General features: G+C 39.6%; 1 protein-coding gene across 3 annotated transcripts in view; it reads left to right on the forward strand.

The window, feature by feature from the left end:
- IQGAP2 (IQ motif containing GTPase activating protein 2) overlaps positions 1 to 22,182 on the forward strand; it is a 302,790-nt gene that overhangs the window by 233,249 nt on the left and 47,359 nt on the right. For all 3 annotated transcript variants that reach the window (XM_007175891.3, XM_007175892.3, XM_057540875.1), the window contains 7 exons: positions 2,801 to 2,968; positions 8,078 to 8,220; positions 10,068 to 10,238; positions 16,308 to 16,391; positions 17,535 to 17,606; positions 18,272 to 18,341; positions 21,613 to 21,821. In XM_007175891.3, coding sequence (XP_007175953.2) covers positions 2,801 to 2,968; positions 8,078 to 8,220; positions 10,068 to 10,238; positions 16,308 to 16,391; positions 17,535 to 17,606; positions 18,272 to 18,341; positions 21,613 to 21,821 — 917 coding nt within the window. The remainder of the gene's footprint in view (positions 1 to 2,800; positions 2,969 to 8,077; positions 8,221 to 10,067; positions 10,239 to 16,307; positions 16,392 to 17,534; positions 17,607 to 18,271; positions 18,342 to 21,612; positions 21,822 to 22,182) is intronic.

The raw sequence follows: 22,182 nt of genomic DNA on the forward strand, positions 1-22,182 counted from the left end.
GACTTAAAAACAGATTCTGATCACATGTTGCAATTATCAAACCCACTCCCAGATAATTGGATAAAAGAAAATGTGCTGGCCCATGTATTTTTTTTTTTTTTTTTTTTTTTTACTTGATTTTATTTATTTATTTATTTATTTTTGGCTGTGTTGGGTCTTCGGTTCGTGCGAGGGCTTTCTCCAGTTGCGGCAAGCGGGGGCCACTCTTCATCGCGGTGCGGGGACCGCTCTTCATCGCGGTGCGCGGGCCTTTCTCTATCGCGGCCCCTCCCGTCGCGGGGCACAGGCTCCAGACGCGCAGGCTCAGCAATTGTGGCTCACGGGCCCAGCTGCTCCGTGGCATGTGGGATCTTCCCAGACCAGGGCTCGAACCCGTGTCCCCTGCATTAGCAGGCAGATTCTCAACCACTGCGCCACCAGGGAAGCCCTGGCCCATGTATTTTACCACAGGCAAGATTTAAAAGGGCGTAGTAACTCAAGACTCCTTCCTTTTGGCCCAATGTCCATTTTCACTGGAGCATCCTGCTTTCTTAAAGTAGGTTTTTCTCCATTTTTGACTCCTTAGAGCAATGTTTTTCAGCCTTTTTCCATTACTGCACCCTAAGGAATCTTTCTAGCCTTTTTTTTTTTCCATGGTGCTCTTTACCATGACATTTTAATACCACAGATATATTGTCTACCTCTTTATGTGACATATGTAGATCTGTGCTTTTATACATAAAAAGATTTTTTACTTTCTCCTCCTAAGAACCCACGTAAAGCAAACATATTTTTGTATCTCTTAGGAGATTTGGGGGAGGTTTTCTTCATTTGTTCCGTAGCAGAAACATACCTGACTTTCCGGGTATCATTTATCTGTCATTCTCAACTGTCGGGAACTTAATCACAACCCATAGATTAAGAAAAAAGCAAGCAAAATAGCTGTCTCAAAGCCTGTGTACTACAACTGATTTTCTCAGCTCAGTGGGGACCACCTGGATAGCTACTTTGAGCCTGTTTATTCTTATCTTCGGCATAAGGCTAATCTCTTGTATCTCTTCCCAGCTCAGAAGCCATGACCTACCAAGAAGTTAGGTGTTTGGGCTGCCCCATGCAGGCACTCAGACAGGAGCAAGAGGTGATAACTGACAGTGACGTTAGAGGAAAACTAAAAAGAAGAGGATTTTGAGGCCATTTGGTGCAGGAGCAAAGCAGCCCCAACACCTCCATAGTCCTTGAAGTTACCACTCACCGTATTACAGCACAGTTTAATTTTAATGACGTGAAGGACTCTTCTGGCAGCTCTCGGCAAATGTTAAGCGCCTGATACGTCCCAGGGACTGTGGGTACGGTGACGAGCAGGATAGGAACTGTTCTGTTAGGGGTTTTCCCGGGGCTTTAGATTTTCGTGGCGCATGATTCTGTTAAGATGAAGGTTGGCACCTAAAGGAGTCAGCTTCAGTTATCTGGAAGATTAACCCATGGACCCACTGCTTGCGCATCAATACATACATTTGCAAGAAATGTATGCCTGCGTAATATCCCTCTTTTAAGGAAAACAGCATTTCACTGGGTTCGATGAAGCTGTCGGATGTAATTCATGTGAGGATCCTTTGTCATTTCCTTGTTCTTTCCACATCTCTCAGACCACAGACATCTCCAACACCAGTACTGCCTTCTTCTTGTTCTGCAAAGCTTTCCTGGAGAAGAGGAAAGGGGGGCAGCTCACCCATTCCCATTAACTTTATATGTGAAAGAACCTACTGCTGTAGCTTTTGTTCAGCAACAACTGGAGTTGACTGTGGGAGGTCTTTACTCTTCACGTGCTCCTTGAGATTTGCATGACGTGGACTCATGGCTGTCGAAAGTCAGACTCTGTTTTTCTTACCACGTCAGCCTTCACAGTTCTATGCACGTGTGAGCATAATTTGATGACAGCAATATACCATTTAGTATTTGTATGGCAGAGTTTGACGTGTGTGTTTAAAAAGAAAGAAAGAAAAAAAAATCCATCTCTATCCTCTCTTTTCATCAAGATGTTTTTTCATCTAGAAAGTGTTTAACCTGGTTTCTTCCATTTTTTTGTTCTGCCTTGCTTCAGTGCATTTATAGGTTGTGAAGACAGTAGGTCCATTGGTTGGGCCAGAATATCCTCACCTGGAACTAAAATAGATGATAAAGGATTCACCGCATTAACTTTCTTGAGGAAACTGAGAATCCAGTGAGGTTTTATTTGTGGGGAGAGGCAGAAATGTGAAATGGGATAACATGCTTTCTAGGTCTAAATTGGTTCCATAATTAAGTTTCTGGACTCCACTGCACATATCCACCAGCTGTGCCTGTTGCCTTTCTAGAGCATTTGTTCAGGTTGCTAAGGACAATCTTAAAAGTATACTTGCACTATACCAGAGAACTTCAGGATTTCTGTGGCTTAGATAGCATTTCTAAAATAAATACATGTCTTCATAAAGCTAGTTCTCAAATACTGATTAATGACCTGCCTAAGGGCTGCATATCTACTGTCAATACGTGTCCCCCCCATTTCACAGATCACCACGGTGAGCAGAACGTAGTACCTCGATATCACACAAGAGTAACCAGGAAATACTGCGATTTTTGATAAACAGTGCTCCTATGGGATTTTATTCCTCTTAACAACCTGAGCAGTTGGTGACTCTCTGGGGCATATGTAGTGCATACTCTCAAAGGGTAAACAGGTTTAATACCAATGCATTCCTAAAAGGTTGAATTATATCTTTGCACGCCTCTAGGGTGAGTAGAAGATAACGATTAACAGAAACATTTATTTTTCATTACCCAGGGGTTACACTGGTCGTTGATGTTAATCAGTTTTTGGAGAAGGAAAAGCAAAGTGATATTTTGTCTGTTTTGAAGTCTGCCGTTGGTAATACAAACGATGTAATGCCCGAATGTGCTGACAGGTACTGTGACACCCTTGCGAAGGCAAAAGAGCAAAAATCTAAAAATGGTAAGCTTCTTCGTCGTTTAGCACAAACTAAATTGGCATTTTGAATATGATGGTTTCAGTGGTATTGTGTTACCTTAATTTTAAGACAGATAATCGCTTTCAAATGAATGTTTCTGAAATGTTTATCATCTCTGGCAAAGGAAATTTTTTAGGTGTTGCTTTTCCTTTTTTGTCTCTTGGAAAGCTGTGATTAACTTGATGGCTGTGTGTGGGCGCCATATACTTGAGAAAATACAGTATTAAAGGAGACTTTACAGAAGGTAGGGCAGATATAGGGTAGCCTCCTCAAAGACATCTCCTGCTTTCCTTTAAAAGAGTTATTGTCTTTCTCTCAAACCTTAATCCTTGTCCTTTTGCCCCAGAGTCCCCATGCTTCTAAAATGGAGTTCTGATAGTGTCTGTCATAATGAAAGAGTCATATCCAAGTGTATGGATCTTGGAAATAAATACTGGAATTGCTTCTCAAAAAAAAAAAAAAGAAGACTGCTTCCTATAGATCTTGCTGTTGAGCCATCCCTCTAGTAGTACAAACTGATTTTTACACTAATATTTCTCTCCATCCTTTTGAAACAAATGACACATTATTATACAATATTAAGTAGAAGTAAAAAGTAATTTTGAAAGTACAAAATAAGCAGCAAATTGGTCTCCAAGAGCCTTGGCATATATTTATGCCTGTTCAATCCGATGGCAGATCATGAAATATTAGCTGTGGAAACTGTGTTTTAGATCATGAGTTTAAGACTCATTTTTCAGATTTAGAAAATCACCTTGATGACATTTTGGATAGAGGGAGAAAATGACAAATCCAAGGAGATTAATTTTTGGCAGAGATAATCCATCATCTCTTTAGTAGATTTTTTCGAGCACTTGCTGTGTCCTAGTGTCAAGGATCAAGGTGTCTCCTGACTCTTAGGCTGGTGTTTACTTGTACCACATCATGGGTCATGTACATAGTACTTTTCATCTTTAGGAAACTGCTGTGACAATATATGGCCTTAGAAGTGGAACTTAAGGGAAAAAAAAATTTTTTTTTTTTAGTTCACTGGAAGTCTGTCCAAAAGTACCCTATGTACTTCATTGTAAATTAGTCTGATGTATTTCTAACTTGGGAATTCTACCCTCCAATTCTGCAAATTTTCTGTTAATGAAATGGAAACGGGACTACTGGCCATCCTCTCCTACTTGGCACCTGATCACCCTTGAGCCTCTCTCTGTTCCCTTCACAACTCTTCATCAGGAGTTACTGTAGTGCCCCTACCTCATCCTTTATGAGGAAAGAATTGTACAACTGTATTTATGCAGGGGTGAGTTCCTAGAGATGACCCATCATAATTTCAAAATCATCCTGGCCCAAACTTAGTTTTATCTTCTTTTCCCTAAACTTGCCTACTCCTCTTCCCAAGTGCCATGTCCTGGTCAGTGAAGAAAAAATGTCCCGAGGTAGCCAATTTAGAAACCTAGGAGATACCTTAGATTCATTTTTTTCTGGAAACAAAAAGAGTTTGGGACTTTGTTAGAGATTGTGTTGAAGCTGTAGATCAATTTGAAGCATATTGCCATCTTAACAATATTAAGTCTTCTGATCCATGTACATGGTATGTCTTTGCTTTTAATTAGGTCTTTAATTCTTTCAACAATGTTTTGTAGTTTTCAATGTATAGGGCTTGCATTTCTTTAGTTGCATTTATTCCTACATATTTTATTATTTTTGATGCCATTGTAAATGTTGTTTTCTTAATTTTACTTTGGGGTTGTTTATTGCTCACATATAGAAATATAATTGATTTTTTTATTGAGATATATCACATACCATAAAATTCACTCTTTTAAGGTGTGAAATTCATAAGTTTTTAGTTAACACTAAAAACACCACCACTAGTTAATTTGCCTTTTAATAAAGGATATTTTTTCTTATAATAAACAAAGCCCCTTACCTATTACCCATTGCTCCCCACCCCCAACTTTCAGCCCCAGGCAGTCGCTAATCTACTCTCTGTCTCTCTGATTTTGCCTCTTCTGGACATTTCATATAAATTAAATCATACTGTGTTTGGCTTCTTTCACGTAGCGTAATGTTTTCAAAGTTCAACCATGTTGTAGCATGTATCAGTTCTTCATTGTTTTTATGGCTGATAATATTCCATTGTATGAGTATGCCACATTTTGTTTATCCATTCATCAGTTGATAGAATTTAGATTTTTTTCCTCCAGTTTTAGCTATCCTGAATAATACTTCTGTGAACATTTGTATACAAACTTTTGTGTGGGCATATTTTCATAAAATTGATTTGTGTATATTGATTTTGTATCCTGCAACCTTCCTGGACTCATTTATTCTAATAGTTTTTTAGTGGATTCTTGGGCTGCCACCTGTTGTTATAAATAAAGTTTTATTGTAATTCAGCCACACTTATTAATTTACATATTGTCTCTGGCTGCTTTCATGCTACAGTGGCAGAGTCAAGTAGTTGTATGAGAGACCTGTAGCACACAAGACTGAAAATATTTACTCTCTGGCCCTTTATAGAAAAAGATTGCCAACCCCTGTTCTAGAAGGAAGAGGAAAAACTTTCTAGCCAATTAAAGACTAACTTTCATTCCCAATAGAGCTGTGAACATTGTTTGGGGGAGTGAACAGGATGATTTATTCTTACTCTTTCACCTCTGATTCTAGGATGTCTGTTTTTTCCCACACAAGCGTTCACTCTTTGGTAGATCACTCAGCCTTATTGTTCAGTTTAGGTCTTATGATTTTGTCTGGAAGGCATCTAGAAAGTATGCTTCCTTATGGAATGCTCACCACCTCTTAACTCACGGGTATCTTTCTCTTGTATGGTTCCTCAGAGGCCCGTAATTAGTCTTTTCCCTAAGTAACAAACCAACTGCATTTCTCCTGTTCTGGAGATGCCCTCCTCAGCCTTTGATCTGACTCTAAACTCATACTTGATGTGAAAATGATAAAATTCTCTTTTTCTATTATCCACTGACATCCCAACTCAAATAACCCTTACAGTGCCAATGTGGTTGTCTTTTATTTATTTATTTATTTATTTATTTAGTATTTTTATTTTTGGCTGCGTTGGGTCTTCGTTGCTGAATACGGGCTTTCTCTAGTTGCGGTGAGCAGGGGCTACTCTTCACTGCAGTGGTGCGTGGGCTTCTCATTGCGGTGGCTTCTCTTGTTGCAGAGCACAGGCTCTAGGCGTGCAGGCTTCAGTAGTTGTGGCACGGGGGCTCAGTAGTTGTGGCTCACAGCTTAGTTGCTCCGCAGCATGTGGGATCTTTCTGGACCAGGGCTCAAACCCGTGTCCCCTGCATTGGCAGGCGGATTCTTAACCACTGTGCCACCAGGGAGGTCCCAATGTGGTTGGCTTTTAACCAACTAAGAACTTTTTACATCTCAATTCTTATGAAAATAAAACATACCCATTTTCACCATCTTTATTTGCTTTCTTTCCTTCCCACTGAGAAAGTTGCCTTAAAAAGGGTTTTCATTCTTCTGAAGGCACTTGTGAATCTGACAACTGTTGGTGATTGAAAATATAATGATTACTTGTGATCATCCTAATTTGACTATACAATATATTTTCTAGTAGACCAGCATTTCTAAACAGATAACAACTGCCTGACTTCCCATTTGAAGAGAGATGTATCTCTGTTCCTGGGCATTGACAGAACAGTTGAGGGGCATTAAAAACCAAGTAAAGAATCAACACACAAAACCAAATAAAGAATCAACACACATTAAATCAACACGCCTTAAAGTTATCTCTGCTTAGATATTTGAATCCATTTAAATATTCTTTAAGGAAATTCAGTCAAATTTTGATTTACCTATAAAGGCAATTAGTCTAATGCTCACTTGGCAGCAGTTGGCTTAGCTTGGTCAGAAGTTTCTGTTTTTATTTTTATTGTTGTTTTTAGCTCTCTGATCTGGGACAAGAATCATAACCATTCAACAAAATAAATAGATTGCTAAATAGGAAGTATAGCCCATAAATTCGAGAGGAGATATTCTTCTTGGCCAATTTAAGCCATGACTGCCATAGTTTTGTTTTGTTTTTGTCTAGTATCCACCCCACGCCCCCGCCAAAAAATTAAGTTCTTTCAACATTTTTTTTCTGCTTTTGTGTGGTTGTGTAGAGCAAGATGAGTCAGAGGGACCAGGAATTTTCCTTTTCCCTGCTTAGTGACCTCAGAGGTTGTGTATGCCATTTTGTGCTTTGAATAAAGTTGTCTGCAAAGATGAGTCACTTCTGCTTTGGTTTAATGCAGATCATTAAATAATGGGTTCTCGGGACTTCCCTGGTGGTGCAGTGGTTAAGAATCCGCCTGCCAGTGCAGGGGACACGGGTTGCATCCCTGGTCCGGGAAGATCCCACATGCTGCGGAGCAACTAAGCCTGTGCGCCACAACTACTGAGCCTGTGCTCTAGAGCTCAGGAGCCACAACTACTGAGCCCGCGAGCCACAACTACTGAAGCCCGCGCGCCTGGAGCCCATGCTCCACAACAAGAGAAGCCACTGCAATAAGAAGCCCATGCACCACAACAAAGAGTAGCCCCCGGTCACTGAAACTAGAGAAAACCCGCGTGCAGCAACAAAGACCCAGTGCAGCCAAAAATTAATTAATTAATTAAAAAATAATAATAATAATGGGTTCTCCTTAAATAATGGGTCACAGCCATTGTAGATCACTCCTTTTCAAAGAAGTTGCTGGAAGCCTTTCTAAACAAAGACGATTCTTCCTTATCGGTCTCCCCTGTCTCCTTGTGGTGCTATTCACACCTACCTGGGGTATCCATCCTTGTTTGCTTTTCCTTCTTGTTGGCCATTTGCAACTCTTTTCATCCTCATGAAAAATTTGGTATGCAGAGCCAGCATTAGATATTACTCTCTCCTCCTTTTTCTTTGGCTTAGCAGGGAGCTGCCATTGAATACATAGAATTCATTCCATTTTAATGAGTCCTTGCTAATAATTTTAACACACTATCTGAATGTTTGGTGAAAAACATATTCATTCAATTAATTTACTTATTGAAGAAACTACATTAATGTTGAAAATTTCCATGTTCCTCTCTGGAATTTAACAAACCTTTTTCTTTAGTGTCTACTGAAGGTTCGTGGCTCAAACTCAACCTGCAGGAGAAATATGATTACTACTACAACATCGATTCAAAAGAGAGTTCCTGGGTCACACCTGAATCCTGCTTGCTTAAAGAATCATGGCTCATGGGAAAAGAAATTGAGGTAGGAGGTTGGTGTTTGATGGGAAGGTGTACTATATAAAGATAAGTGTGATTGCTTTTCTACTTTTGAATCATGCAATTGATGGGAAGAACTAATTTATTTGAAGACTGGATATGGAGTAAAGTCTTCACAAACTACAGCTGGACGTGGCTGCATGGTTACTGACTTTTAGAATGTTTTCCGTGTGTCAGAGCAACACCAAACAGAACTAGGGAATAAAGCTCTTGCAGCTTCTTTAGGATGACAGATTATCCTAAGAAATCAATCTCCAGGTTTTCCTTGACACCAAAGCTCAGTTAATGGTAATTCCTTGGTTGTAAGTATTCAAAATGTCTTATTTCTTTCCCCCCAACCTCAACCTATAACAAAGATACATAGGTCCATTCAAGTGAGTAATGCTTCCCCAGGAGAAATACTCTTGAAGGAATGTTCACCAATATTGCTTTGGACTTGAGACCAAAAGTTGGACCCGGAAGATGTGAAAATTGCTCTTTGATCCAGGCATTGTAGTGTGTTTAAAGAGAAAATACTTCTAATAATTGAGTTCCATCTTGAAAAAAATAGAACTCACAAATGTAGATCTTATAGAACTGTTCACAGTCACCAGCATCAAAGATACTGCAGGGTAGCAGTATTGTGGACAGAATCACCGGTGCGGTATTTACCAAAACTCGGAGGAAAAACTGTGGCTTGGGGATGACAATGCCACAGAAATCCTGAATGACAAGAAGATAGTGAAAAACATATTTATTAACTAATTTCAAATGTGTAAAGTTCCTACAGTTTATAGGAAAATGGCATTGTGGAAATGAACTATTAGTGCTGCTTTGTTGAAAAATGAAATTATGGCCAGTATTTAAAAACCATATGCTCTCATTGAAAAGATATGTCAAACTGTGAAGAAGCAGCATTGAAGGGTTAAACTCAGAGCCAAAACTGCTCGTGTGGCATCCAAAGATGCCCTAGGTATAACTTTGTGAAGTGGAGTATCAGGATTAATAAAAAGTGGAGGGTCTTTGCTGTTAAAAAAAAAAAAAAAATTCTAGTCAATCAAATTACTGAATTTATTCAAGAATGTACATATGTCTTCTTAAAAGTATTTATGCATCTTTTATATGATTTCACTTTTAATTGTTTAAATTAACCATCACTGAGTCCAGTCACACTGGATAAGAGACATCCGCCATAGAAGCGAGTCCAGTCTTTGCTTGCATCTCTCAAAGAACATAAAAGTAAACCCAGTTCATCATCCACCTGAAGACTTCTCACAATCCCCCTTCTTCCTTTTTTCCTCATTCATCTAGATTTCCCTGTCTGCCTGCAATAGCACTTATCTTTCCTCTCCCACCGCCTTTTCTTCATCTCCAAGTCTTTTATTTTCTCCCAAGTTTATTTGAGTTTTCCCCTACTCATTGCAGGGATCTGCCTCCTCTGGCCTGGGCAAGAAAAGCCCAAGGACTTCATGGGCACTGCGGTCTTTCCCTCAGGAGAGGGAGGAGGTGATGCATGCTCTTACTGTAATCATCCTTGTCTCTTTTACACTCTGAGGAGATCAGGCCTCTTGCCTGGTCCCTGCCAGCATCATCTATACATCTCTACCTCCAAATCCTGAGACCATTCAACCTCATTCTCATACCATCTCAGCACAAAGTTCAGAGGATTCCAGAACCATATCACTAGAGAGAAGCTGAGCCAGTTCATCCCTCGGCTCTGGTCAGATCTTTTTTACACCAAGCCAGAAAGAGCTATGCAGATCATTTTCTGAAAGATAAAATTTCCAGAAGCTGTTCTCTATGCTCCTTTCATCTGATGTGTGAAGTGTAACCATAAGAAATATCTCTTGCCAGGACATTATTGAGGAAGTCACAGCAGATTACATTCGTGAGAAGATGTGGTCTGCTACCGAAGATATGCTTCTGTGCTTTCAAGCCGCAACCTCAGGACCCCTCCTTAGGAAAGAGCATGAAGCTAGGAAATCCTTTTTGTATGAACAAGAAGAGCATGTGACCAAAATACAGGTATGTGAGTCACCTACCACTCGTTACCGAAAACTGTCATTCCATGAAAATGTTTTATTTGATAATAGGACAGTCAACTACCAGCATTCTAATAAACAAATGTGACTGCAGATTTTGTCCTTAACCAATGCCTCTGAGTCTACTTTATTGAAGACTCTGAGATGGGAAGGATGTTGAGTGATTTTTCACCTGTGGTCTTCTGGAAAGTATTCAGGACACTGTGAATAGTCAGAGTCAGGGGAATACCTGAGATCAGAGTTGAAATCCTGTTTCTCTAAAAAGGCAGATATTCTTGTGTCACCTACTGTCTGACCTCAGGTGCTTTTGAATTGGTTTCTTAGTGGTTAGTGGATGTTGAGTGGCGTCTGAGTTTCTATGCTCTTGTAGCCTGAAGAACAGAATAGCTCATGAAACAGATGTAGCGTCTCTGAGTCTGTCTTCCCTCTTATATAATCTCTTTCTTCATTCAGGTCTGCAAGAGGCATCCTCATGCCCGACCTTTTTCTTCTTAAGCTTGCATGACTTGTCTGAATGTTCTGGTTGGCAGGAGAGGAACTTGCTAGATTTAGATGTTTCTATTCTGTGTTCCCCTAGCATCCTCTCTCAACCACCACGCTGGTTTCCAAAAGACCGTGTGTTTGTTCCTTTTTCTGCATCCAAAGTGATACTGTTATTGATGGGCAGAGTTTGGTGGGTTTTTGCTTTGGCCGTAACTATTAAATTTCCAAAATTGAAAGGTTGTAAGTTGAAGGGCTTCTCTTTTGTGATCATTGGTGTACTGATCTGCTTCCCCACCTAACTTTAATATTGTGCAGGGCAGAAAATGAGTTTTTAAAACTTTTGTATTTTTGTGTCTTGCATATGATAGGTGCTCAAATATCTGAGTTTGCTCAGAGCTTAAGATGTTAGAAGGCAGGAATGATTAATTTTTTAAAAGAAATTTCTTCTATAAACTTGATACTCAAGCTTCACTGGTGGCGCAGTGGTTAAGAACCCGCCTGCCAATGCAGGGGATACGGGTTCGAGCCCCGGTCCGGGAAGATCCCACATGCCGCGGAGCAACTAAGCCCATGTGCCATAACTACTGAGCCTGCGCTCTAGAGCCCGCAAGCCACAACTACTGAGCCCGCGAGCCACAACTACTGAAGCCCGTGCACCTAGAGCCCGTGCTCTGCAACAAGAGAAGCCACCCCAATGAGAAGCCCATGCACTGCAACAAAGAGTAGCCCCCGCTCGCTGCAACTAGAGAAAGCCAGTGCACAGCAATGGAGACCCAACGCAGCCAAAAATCAAATAAATAAAATAACTAAATTAAAAAGAAGAAAAAACTTGATACTCAAAGGATTTTTCTAGGTGAACCCCTAAGTTTTCCAGTTTATTCCTTCTTTAAATAAATGGTAGACAAAACACACAGGAAGTGAACAAAATCTTTAGTATAACATCATCTACACTGATGCTGAGGCTCTACTTTTGCACAAAATTCGAAGAGTGTTAGCCAGTGTGACACAATTTGGACCAACCTCAAGCTCTCCAGTCTGCCCAGAGCTGTGTTATAGTTGGAAGACACTCTAAAGAGCCCTCTAGTATAAAATCCACCTGATATTAGGACCCAGGGCTAAAATCATGAGAGAGCTGGGGAAAAGACGGAAACAGTCACCTGGAGCCTCTCCTCCCCACCTCAGTGGAAGCAGCAGTATTGAAGAAGAAGCCATTACACTATGAAGTCACCCCGTGATGACTTCTTTCCCCCTGCTTCTGACAGTTTTCTAACAAGGAGGGCATGAGGTCTAAAGTCAGGCTGTAGCCTGGAGATGAATATGGTCTGACCCAGAAAACCAGAAGACCATGAACCAAAGGGCATCGTGCTAATCTCATTTTTTGCCGAAGTGGCTGATTCATTCTAAGTTAGGGGAATGATGTCAAATCTGTGGAACAGCTCAAACTTCTTAGCTGGCTGCATCAACCCCAGACACAGTAGTCTCAACAAATTCAGAGAGAAAGCTCCCAGGCTGAGGGCAACCACACCCCAGCTCCACCGTGCTACCACCGACAGTCTCCTCCCAAGGAACTAGATATGGTACAGAGAGTATATGTCATCAGTAGCCAATCCTTTGTCTCAAGTGCTTAGGGGACGAGTCAGAAGGTACCCAAGTAAACACAGAGGAAGGTAATGAGAATCTATTATAACCATATTATATTTGAACAGTAAGAAAGCCCTGATAAAATGGCCAACATTTAAGAAGAGAGCCAGAAAAAAATCTCAAACAAAAATGAAAATTTTATAGCAAAAAAAAAAGAAAAATGGATATAAGTTGTAAAACATAAATTAACATCTAAGGATTCTCATATTCCAGGAGACAGAAGAAATTTTTATACTGAAACTGCTTTATGCTTTTAAGAAATTTAGTAAGATGCATGGACTTAATGAAACAAGACAGCATGATAAAATGAAAAGATAACGCATAGCTACAGAGAGGAAGAAAAATGACATCCTAGAATGTGAATGAACTTATAACTGCAGAATGTAGCGCAGACACTGAAAGTGATGGAAACACGTGGAGAACTTGAGAAAAATCACAGAAAAAGCTAAGAATAGATGACTTAAAATACATTTTCTCATCTGAAGATGATAATACCCATTTTATTGCAGGGTTGTAGGGATTAAATGGGATAATACACATAACAGACTTTGCCCAGTATGCAGCTATTAAGTGCTCAACAAGTGTTCGAAGTGATGAGGCGGGAGAGATGGTGACTCACAGGGCAGGTAGTGGGGATCCAACATCCAGGCGGTTGGATGGCCCAGGAAGAGATCAGAAAAATCAAGACAGGAAAAAAGAGTTAGCTACAATATTTTTTTCCTTGAACTGAAGAAAGCTGAAATGCCACTTTGTAGGAAAAAGCATAATAGTGAAATACCAGAACTTAGCCCTGAGAATTACTAAATTATTGAACTTCAGGTCAGAGAGTGCCACAAGCATCGGGGCAAAGAAAAAGAAACAAGCTTCTCTGAAGCAAGTGCAGGTTGTCAGGAGCTGCGGCAGAATCTGGGGCCAGGAGGAAGGGGGTGACCTGATGGGACAGTCCTTCATTACATTGTTGGAATGTAACTGACTACTCTTGCAGGTTGTGGGATTGTACCTTTAAGCAGAGTGAGAAAAGAGGTAAATATTTAGGGTTTTCTTGGCTAACAGAGAGATCACAGAATTTGTGCTTCAGAAGTTGGTAATTTGAATATTACTATCCTGAGTGCCCAATTATCAAGCGAGGCAACCAATTTAGCAAGCCAGATTTTCTAGAGATTGACAATTAGAATCTATAAAACAGAGCAGTAACTTCTGAGGTCTAGGTATCTTGGGAAACTTCTTTGTTACAGCTGAATTGCACAGAAAATATATTTATGGGAACAAAAAACAAAACAAAAACATGGCTATTATAAATTTTCACACAAGTTCTCATACCAGCCAAGAGAGAGATTGATGTTTTTGTAACTGCCTTGTCTCTAATTGTTTATAAAAAGCTGCTTCTAAATGGCTTTATGGTTTAGAATTTTGTCTCCTTTTGCATTTTTATCAGTAGCTCCTTCCTCCCAACTTTATACTTATAATTGTTTTTAATAAAGAGCCTCTAATTAGAAGAGCCTGCTGTCTCTGGGCCTTGCACAGGAGTTGTGCTGTTAGCACAGAATGAGAAAAGCCAATCCTGATGAAACTAAAACTTACAAACTAAAAAAGAAGAATGTTAAATTTTGACAAATAAAATAGGAAGCCTGTAGTACTCTGCTTCTATAGACCAAAACTTCAAAACCCAGCCAAGTTGCCTTGGTTTGGAAAGGTAGCAGTAAAAATATAAATGTAGATTCCAGAAAAATCTACATAATCAATAAAGAGATGAAATTCAAAATGAAATCTTCAGGAAAGTACTGTTGGTGAGCATTGAATCCTTAGGACATTAAAAACGTAGTACAAAACGGACAAGTGGGTTCATTCCACTAATGCAAACATGCTTCAATATTAGATCTTCTGTTACTACAACAGATTCCTTATCCAGAATCTTTGAGAATCTGAGCTAATAGAGATTAATAGTGTTTCTGGAATTGAGATAATTCCAAAAAAGCAGAATGAGAAATTGAGCTAATCCCAGTATCTTGGTTGCCTTTCTATTTGGATCAAGGAATGGGGTGTATAATATTATTTGCACATTTGCACCTCTGTGCTTTAAAACAATGTTAGCCACAAAAACACGAGTCACCATTGAGACCCATCGTGACAAATAAGTTACTAGTTAGATTGCCATTAGTATGAGTGCAATCACAGTTTATCACCATTTCCCTATTTGTCAATATTCTGTTCTCTACGTATTTTCGGTATTACAAACAATGCTGCAACAAAAATCCTTATATATTGTTTTCCTACACAGGTACTTATATTTCCTTAGGCTAGGTATATTGAAAATTAGAAACACTGGGTGAAACGCTAAATAATTTTAAATTTGATACTGCTAAATTCCCTCCAAAAGGGCTATATTCCTTTGTACTTTTCCCAACCCCTACTCCCCATCTATGTTTTTTTTCCCCTCACTGCTTGGCAATGAGTGATGTGACAACTTTCCCAAAATTTCTCAGACTGATATTCAAGGCTCCCTCAAGCTTAGAGCCATCTCACATTTTTTGTAGAGGTTCCCAATGTTCGTAGAATTGTGTTCTGTGGTTCCCTCTTTCAGCCAATTCAAGCTACCTTCTCTCTTCCAAGATCCCTCATAGTTTTTGACCCATATGCCTTCTTGTTTTCTAGCACTATGATGGATTGCTTTAAAAGCCTATTTGTAAGATGTTTCCATTGGGGGAAGCTGGATAAAGGGTACATGGAACTCGATGTATTACTGTTGCAGCTTCCTATGAGTCGATAATTATTTCAAAATTAAGTTTTTTTTTAAAGCGTATTTATCATTTCTAGCGATTTAAATTGAGAGGGGAAGTCTGGAGCAAGTACTCAGTTGGGTACTTATTCCATCATGACTGTTTTGTTTTGAATCATTACCAAAAAGTATATTATTTTTTAAATGGCAATAAAATTCCACATAGCTTTTTAAAAAGAAGGAATGAGGTAGATTGATATATGCAGATGTGAAAAGAAATTTATAAAAAATAACTTGAACAAACAAACAAAAAAACACTTGATTTTGGGAAATTCCCTGGTGTCCCAGTGGTTAGAACTCGGCGCTTTCATTGCCGTGGCCCGGGTTCAGTCCCTGGTCAGGGAGCTAAGATCCCGCAAGCTGCGCTGCGAGGCCAAAAAAAATTTGATTTTTTTGTATTTGTCCTTTTTAACACAGAACTTGTATTTCATTTCTAACCTGAAAAACAAAATCAGAGAATTGGAGTGAATTACAAAGATATGTTTCAATAAAAAGATTCTCAAAAATGAATTGGAATAAACTTTATAACAGCTATGGATTTATCATCCTAAAGATACCAGTTTGTGTCCACTTTTTGCAAATGTTTCCTGTAAAATTTCTCTTTGATGGTGATAACCTGGTAAAGCTATGTTGATGAAGCCTCATTAAGCTTTATGTAAAAAATAGATGCAATAATAAAAGATCAATCACAGCACTCCTGTTTTCAGGGATCCAGAGTCATCTTCCTTTTCAGTCTGGATCACAGTGGCCCACTTGTTGGAGGAAAGCTAATTACTAGTCATTATTTTGAAGCATCTTATATTGTTACCAAATAATACCAGCACCCAGTTGATCTGTTTGTATGTTTCAGGGCAATTCCATATTATTATCACTTCTCATCACCCAGGGCCTTGGTTAAATTAAACTTTCAAACCAGAAACTGGGCTTCCACCTGGTAATTCCTTTCCCAAACTTGGGGCAAGCCTCAGGTGTGAGCTGGTATGCTCTGCCCAGTTTAATGTCCACCCCTAGAGATGGTGTCCAGATGAGATTTGGAAGGGAGGATCCCTGACATTGTCCCAACTCAGTGTCTCCTGAGATGTACTCCGTCCTTGCACTTTCTAAAATAAACTGTTACATGTAAGTAATTCTGTAACTCATTATTTTCCACAGGCTTTTTGGAAGGGACATAAACAGCGGGCCTCATATATGCACAGGCGACAAATGTTCATTGATAATATTCCTTCTGTTGTGAAGGTAAACACCCTTTCCTACCTTAGTGCTTGACTTAAACTTTTCCCTTCATTTTCATTTTGCTTCTAGAAGACAGACTATGTTTGAGCCTTGACATCAGAAGCAAGTCCTGGGTTTGAGTCATACCTCCACTACTCACTTAGCTGATCATCTTCAAGCAAGTCCATCAAAACACTCTATTGTCTCCGGTCCTTTATAATATATGCTCTTTCTCTAACAAGTCCAAATTGATTATTTAAATTCTGGAGGAAACCCAGCTTTATTTTATGTTCTTCTTATGGTCTTTGCTGATAATGTTTAGAATGCTCAAATTTAACAGTACAAACCTTAGTTGTAAGGCAAATGCAAAGCCAATGACAAGAGAAAGTAGAGCTAAGTTAGGGCCTGTATTTAGGTGGTGGGCTGGTCTAACCCCGCTTCCCACCAAGGCTGGTTGCTCCGAGCTTAGAGAAAGAACACGCATTGGAGTGCCCACTGTCTCAGAGCTGAAAACTAAAGAACTGTACGGCAGTGAACTTGTAGAAACTTGGAAATCCAGATGAGAGTCACAAGAGTGGGACTGGAGAGAGATGGGAATCAGATGAGATTTGTTAAGACTTTTTAAACTGTGAGGACAGAGAATGACATGTTCTAGACCCCTTGTGCATTACTAGCTCCTGAATGAAATGTCCTTTGCTTACCCTGGAACACATGCTTATTCGCTCAGAAAACTGTGGGTCGCAGTTGGTCCCTCGTGAGACCTCTTGAAATGTTTTCCTGTAAAGACCTAAAGAATATTCGCTGCGTTTAAGAGATGTGGGAAGCAACCCTGAACTTAGTTTCTCATTTGATCCCCTGACCCGTGGCAACTCTCAGCAAAATGCCTTGCCCGCTTGGCTTTTATTTACTGAGATTAAAGCAAAATAGTACAAAGAGCTACATTACCTTCCCCACCATAACGTGTAACATGTTCTGAACCCCTAGGAGAAAAAGCAACGAAGGAAGTAGAAGATGAAGATTAGGCTTTAGATGTTTATTAGTTGGTAGGCTGCTAATTTTTACTTTTTTATCAAATTATCTATCAATATTATTTTTAAAAGACTCCATAAAGAGATATGAAAGGTTATCTGGTAATTGCCTGGATTTCTCTTTTTAACTTATTTTTAGATTCAGTCCTGGTTCCGGATGGTAACAGCACGAAAGAATTACCTCTCACGACTGCAGTATTTCAGAGATCATGTAAGAGACACGCATGTGGATTTTTATCCTGGCTGAGAATGAACTAAATGAATACTTTATTGAATGTTAGCATTGAATGACTTTTATTAAATGGTGGAAATGAACACTAGGAGGAAAAAATAGGTTTTAGAACTCAATGTGATACTATTTGGAGGCTTCTTACATTTTTTTATTCAGAACTCAGGTTCAGAGTGAGACTTCACCATTCAGAACTGGAAAGGAAATGGGTGAGAGAAAACTGATGTGGGCTAGTAATGCCAGGGAGAAAAGATTCAACTTTCCAACATGACTTATAAAGTGCTTATTACTGCTAACCGATTAATTTAAATAGATGCCCGCAGGAGGAATTTTTTTAGGATCTTTGAAGAATAGATATGTGAACATAGATTGGACCATCTAAATTTGGTGGTAAAATTCTTTTCCCTTTTTAAATCTCTTTATTTAAACAGTCCCTTTGCAATCTTGTTTATATTTTAGCTAACTTATCTGCCCCTTTCTTCAAAGAGAATGCAAAAATAAACATTGACTACACCACATCTAAATACTATCAGTTCTAAATAGTGTCCCTTTTGAAAACGCTGTCACTTCTTAAATAGTTCTAAATTCTAAAATAGTGGAGTAGATGGGACTCTGGGAGGTAGTGACTGGTCTTATTTTTTTCGCAGAACAATGAAATTGTGAAAATACAGTCTCTATTGAGAGCAAACAAAGCTAGAGATGACTACAAAACATTGGGTAAGTGGGAGCATTCTGAGACAAATTATCCCTTATTAACCAGGCAAGGACAAGTTATTTCCATCTGAGTCACTTCAGTGGCTGCTCCAGAAACAGAGGATGCCCGTTATTTCCAGTAGATTTTGACCATCTCAGACCCCAGGTTCTGAACCAGTACACAAAGGAAGATGTGATGACAGGAAGTGGACCCTTCTATCTAAATGGAGTGGGGTAAATGCAGTAGATGTGATTTCTTCTTCAAAAGGAATGGACTGCATGGGGTGGGGGGATAAATTAGGAGTTTGAGATTAACATATACACACTACTATATATAAAATAGATAATCAACAAGGACCTACCGTATAGCACAGGGAACTATATTCAATATCTTATAATAACCTATAATGAAAAATATTTAAAAATATATATATATATATCTGAATCACTTCACTGTACACCTGAAACTAACACAACATTGTAAATCAACTACACTTCAATTTTTAAAAAATGGAGTTGGCATAAATGCTGATTTTTTATATTAAATTTGAGCTAGAGGCAGGAATCTAATGCAAAAGAGCCAGAAGATAAACTTAAATACTGTTTAATTTATTGCCTGGCCTGTGATTTTTTTTCCTCTCATTTTTTTTCCTCTCAATAAGTCAGATCAAAACTGCTCTGGGCTTTGGCAAATAGGGTGGCTTTGTGGTAACTGAACTGTAAATTTTCATTTCTTTCTCAATTCAGCATCTTCATAAAACGAAGGCATTTTTTTAAGCCGAAAAACAGATCACTTTTATTAGTCTGTCATGATTCATTTTCACCCATTCCCTCCAGAAAGGCACTGAATGCATTCAGGTTTAAAAGTTAGAGTCTGTCATACAGAGTGAAGTAAGTCAGAAAGAGAAAAACAAATACAGTATACTAACACATATATATAGAATCTAAGGAAAAAAAAAAAAAAAGGGTCATGAAGAACCTAGTGGCAAGACGGGAATAAAGACACAGACCTACTAGAGAATGGACTTGAGGATATGGTGGGGGGAGGGGTGAGATGTGACAGGGTGAGAGAGTGTCATGGACATATATACACTACCAAACGTAAAATAGATAGCTAGTGGGAAGCAGCCGCATAGCACAGGGAGATCAGCTCGGTGCTTTGTGACCACCTAGAGGGGTGGGATAGGGAGGGTGGGAGGGAGGGAGGGAGATGCAAGAGGGAAGAGATATGGGAACATATGTTTATGTATAACTGATTCACTTTGTTATAAAGCAGAAACGAACACACCATTGTAAAGCAATTATACTCCAATAAAGATGTTTTGGGCTTCCCTGGTGGCGCAGTGGTTGAGAGTCCGCCTGCCAGTGCAGGGGACACGGGTTCGAGCCCTGGTCTGGGAGGATCCCACATGCCACGGAGCAACTAGGCCCGTGAGCCACAATTACTGAGCCTGCGCATCTGGAGCCTGTGCTCCGCAACAAGAGAGGCCACGATAGTGAGAGGCCCGCGCACCGCGATGAAGAGTGGCCCCCGCTTGCCACAACTAGAGAAAGCCCTCGCACAGAAACGAAGACCCAACACAGCCATAAATAAATAAATAAATAAATAAATAAATAAATGAATAAATATTTTTTTAAAAAACTATTAAAAAAAAAAGATGTTTTAAAAATTAATTAATTAATTTTAAAAAAGTTGCTGGAACCGTAATGTGGCCACTTGTAAGTGCTGACTGTTAAGTTGTGTGGTTTCCTGAAATGAAAGTACCACAACGTGGTATGAAGATATCATGAAGATGCCAAAAAGCCAGCTGTTGATAGAGGAGCTATTACATTTGAGCCATAATAATTAGTAAAGCTAAAATATTGATTTGTTTCTACCAGGCCTGTTAGCACATAAAATGATACACAGTTCTTCAGAGCCAGGAGAGAGAACTTTAGACACAAATGCGGTGGCTTATGTTCTCTCAGCTACATGAATGAGCTCTGCTGTGTGGCTCAGGCTGTTTCTGAAATGGTCATGTCATCAGCAACATCTTTGCTGAAATAGAAGGAAAATAAATTCACATATGCTTCAGTGATCAGGAAGAAAAGGGTCCATGATCCAAGGTAACTTGGAATCTAGTGGAATATGAGGTATTATTATCCAGTAAATTCTGAGCCTGGAAGCAGAATTGGACCTCTAAAGCTTCCTAAGGCTTTTCTTTGACAAGTACCAATAAAGACCATCAGATGGGGAACAGCAGTAATACAGATGACTCTAGATTTGGTTGTTCATGATGAGTTCATGCTGTTAGTTGTGTTGTTGGTTGAACTCTGTATTCCTTAAGTGTCAAAATACCACACAACTAAACAGAAGTATAAGGAAGCTTGAGTAGGGCCTTGGAAGTAAAAGAGAGGATGGTTATTGAGGCCACCACAACTGGGCTGGGCTCTCTCAAGTCATCTTTTTGTTGCTGTGTCTAATCATTCAGCATTGAAGGTCCAGGTAGTTTCTTCTTAGAGTTTACCCAGAGTAGATCTCATCACACACCTTAAAAAAAATTTTTTTTTCAAAGTCATAGTGCAAGAGAATTAAAACACAATTAAGGTTCAAGGCACTAAGGGAAAGCCCTTGTAGAATTTATATAGATATTCCTCTCAACAACTGAGCCTGGTCTCCTAGGTGCTGAATGCCCTCCCTGGTCCATGCTGAAAGGACAGGGACCTAATTCAATTTCTAAAATTGCTTCATTTCTGCCAAGTAGAACATGTGTTCCAGTTGTCATTCTGTCGGCTCCTGTTAGACCTTACAGTTCGCCCTTGACTGACCTTTTCTAATTCACCTTTCACCTAATTCCTGCTCCTTCCCCAAGGTCTTTTGGGCTGAGGGAAAAAAAAACAAAAACTCTTTCTGCTTCCTGCAGCAAGAACAGAAATCTCTTATCTGGCTCAGCCACAAGCTCTTAGAGCCGGGGCAACTCATGTTAGCATTCTTTCCCAGGTTCCTCATCAATAAGACACTGATAGATAGAACTATCTCCTCAGTGCGTGGTCCTGGGAACAGCCTGAGAGAGGGCTGATAAACGGGTACTAGACAAGGAATTAGTGAGGCCCAACCTTATCAGTGGCGTGCATTTATTTATATGATCAGTTTCCTCGTCCAGATTTGACCTGAGGCAGGATGATTCACTCTGGAGACCAAGCACGTCCATCGCTCTATTTTTCTGTCAATGCTTTATTTAAAGTCCTGGTTTCTTTCCTACTGATGATCCGTTCAAGCATGCCCAGTTAAAGCACGCCTTTCCTTTCCTTGCAGTTGGCTCTGAAAACCCGCCGTTAACAGTAGTACGCAAATTTGTACACCTGTTGGACCAAAGTGACTTGGATTTCCAGGAGGCGCTGGAGGTAGCACGATTAAGGGAAGAAGTGGTGACCAAGATCAGAGGCAATCAACAGCTCGAGAAAGACCTGAACCTGATGGACATTAAGATTGGGCTCCTGGTGAAGAACAGGATCACACTGGAGGTCAGTGGGGTTTGTGGGACTCTTGGTTCCCAGAAGAGAGAAGACGCTCGTATATTTGCCCACAGCACTCTGGTCCAGCTAAGTTCCTTTGGAGTCCAGAAGGAGTGGCCCAAAGTTTATTTACCATTTTCATTACCACTTTATGGTCTTAGAGCTGCAAAATTCTGTGCTCCCCTTTTATGACATTTGGTAAGACTTCTTTACCATTCTGAAAGGAAATTTATGTGAAATAAAACCAACTTACATATGTACCTTCATAGCAAGGCTAAGGCCTTTCTATAAATATAAAAGAGAAATTCAAAGAAATTAATTTATAGTAAAAATACATATTTCAATATGAAAATACATGGGCCTGATGCCA

The sequence above is a fragment of the Balaenoptera acutorostrata genome, chromosome 2, assembly GCF_949987535.1.
Source record: "Balaenoptera acutorostrata chromosome 2, mBalAcu1.1, whole genome shotgun sequence".
In the NCBI taxonomy this organism is placed as follows: Eukaryota; Metazoa; Chordata; class Mammalia; order Artiodactyla; family Balaenopteridae; genus Balaenoptera; species Balaenoptera acutorostrata.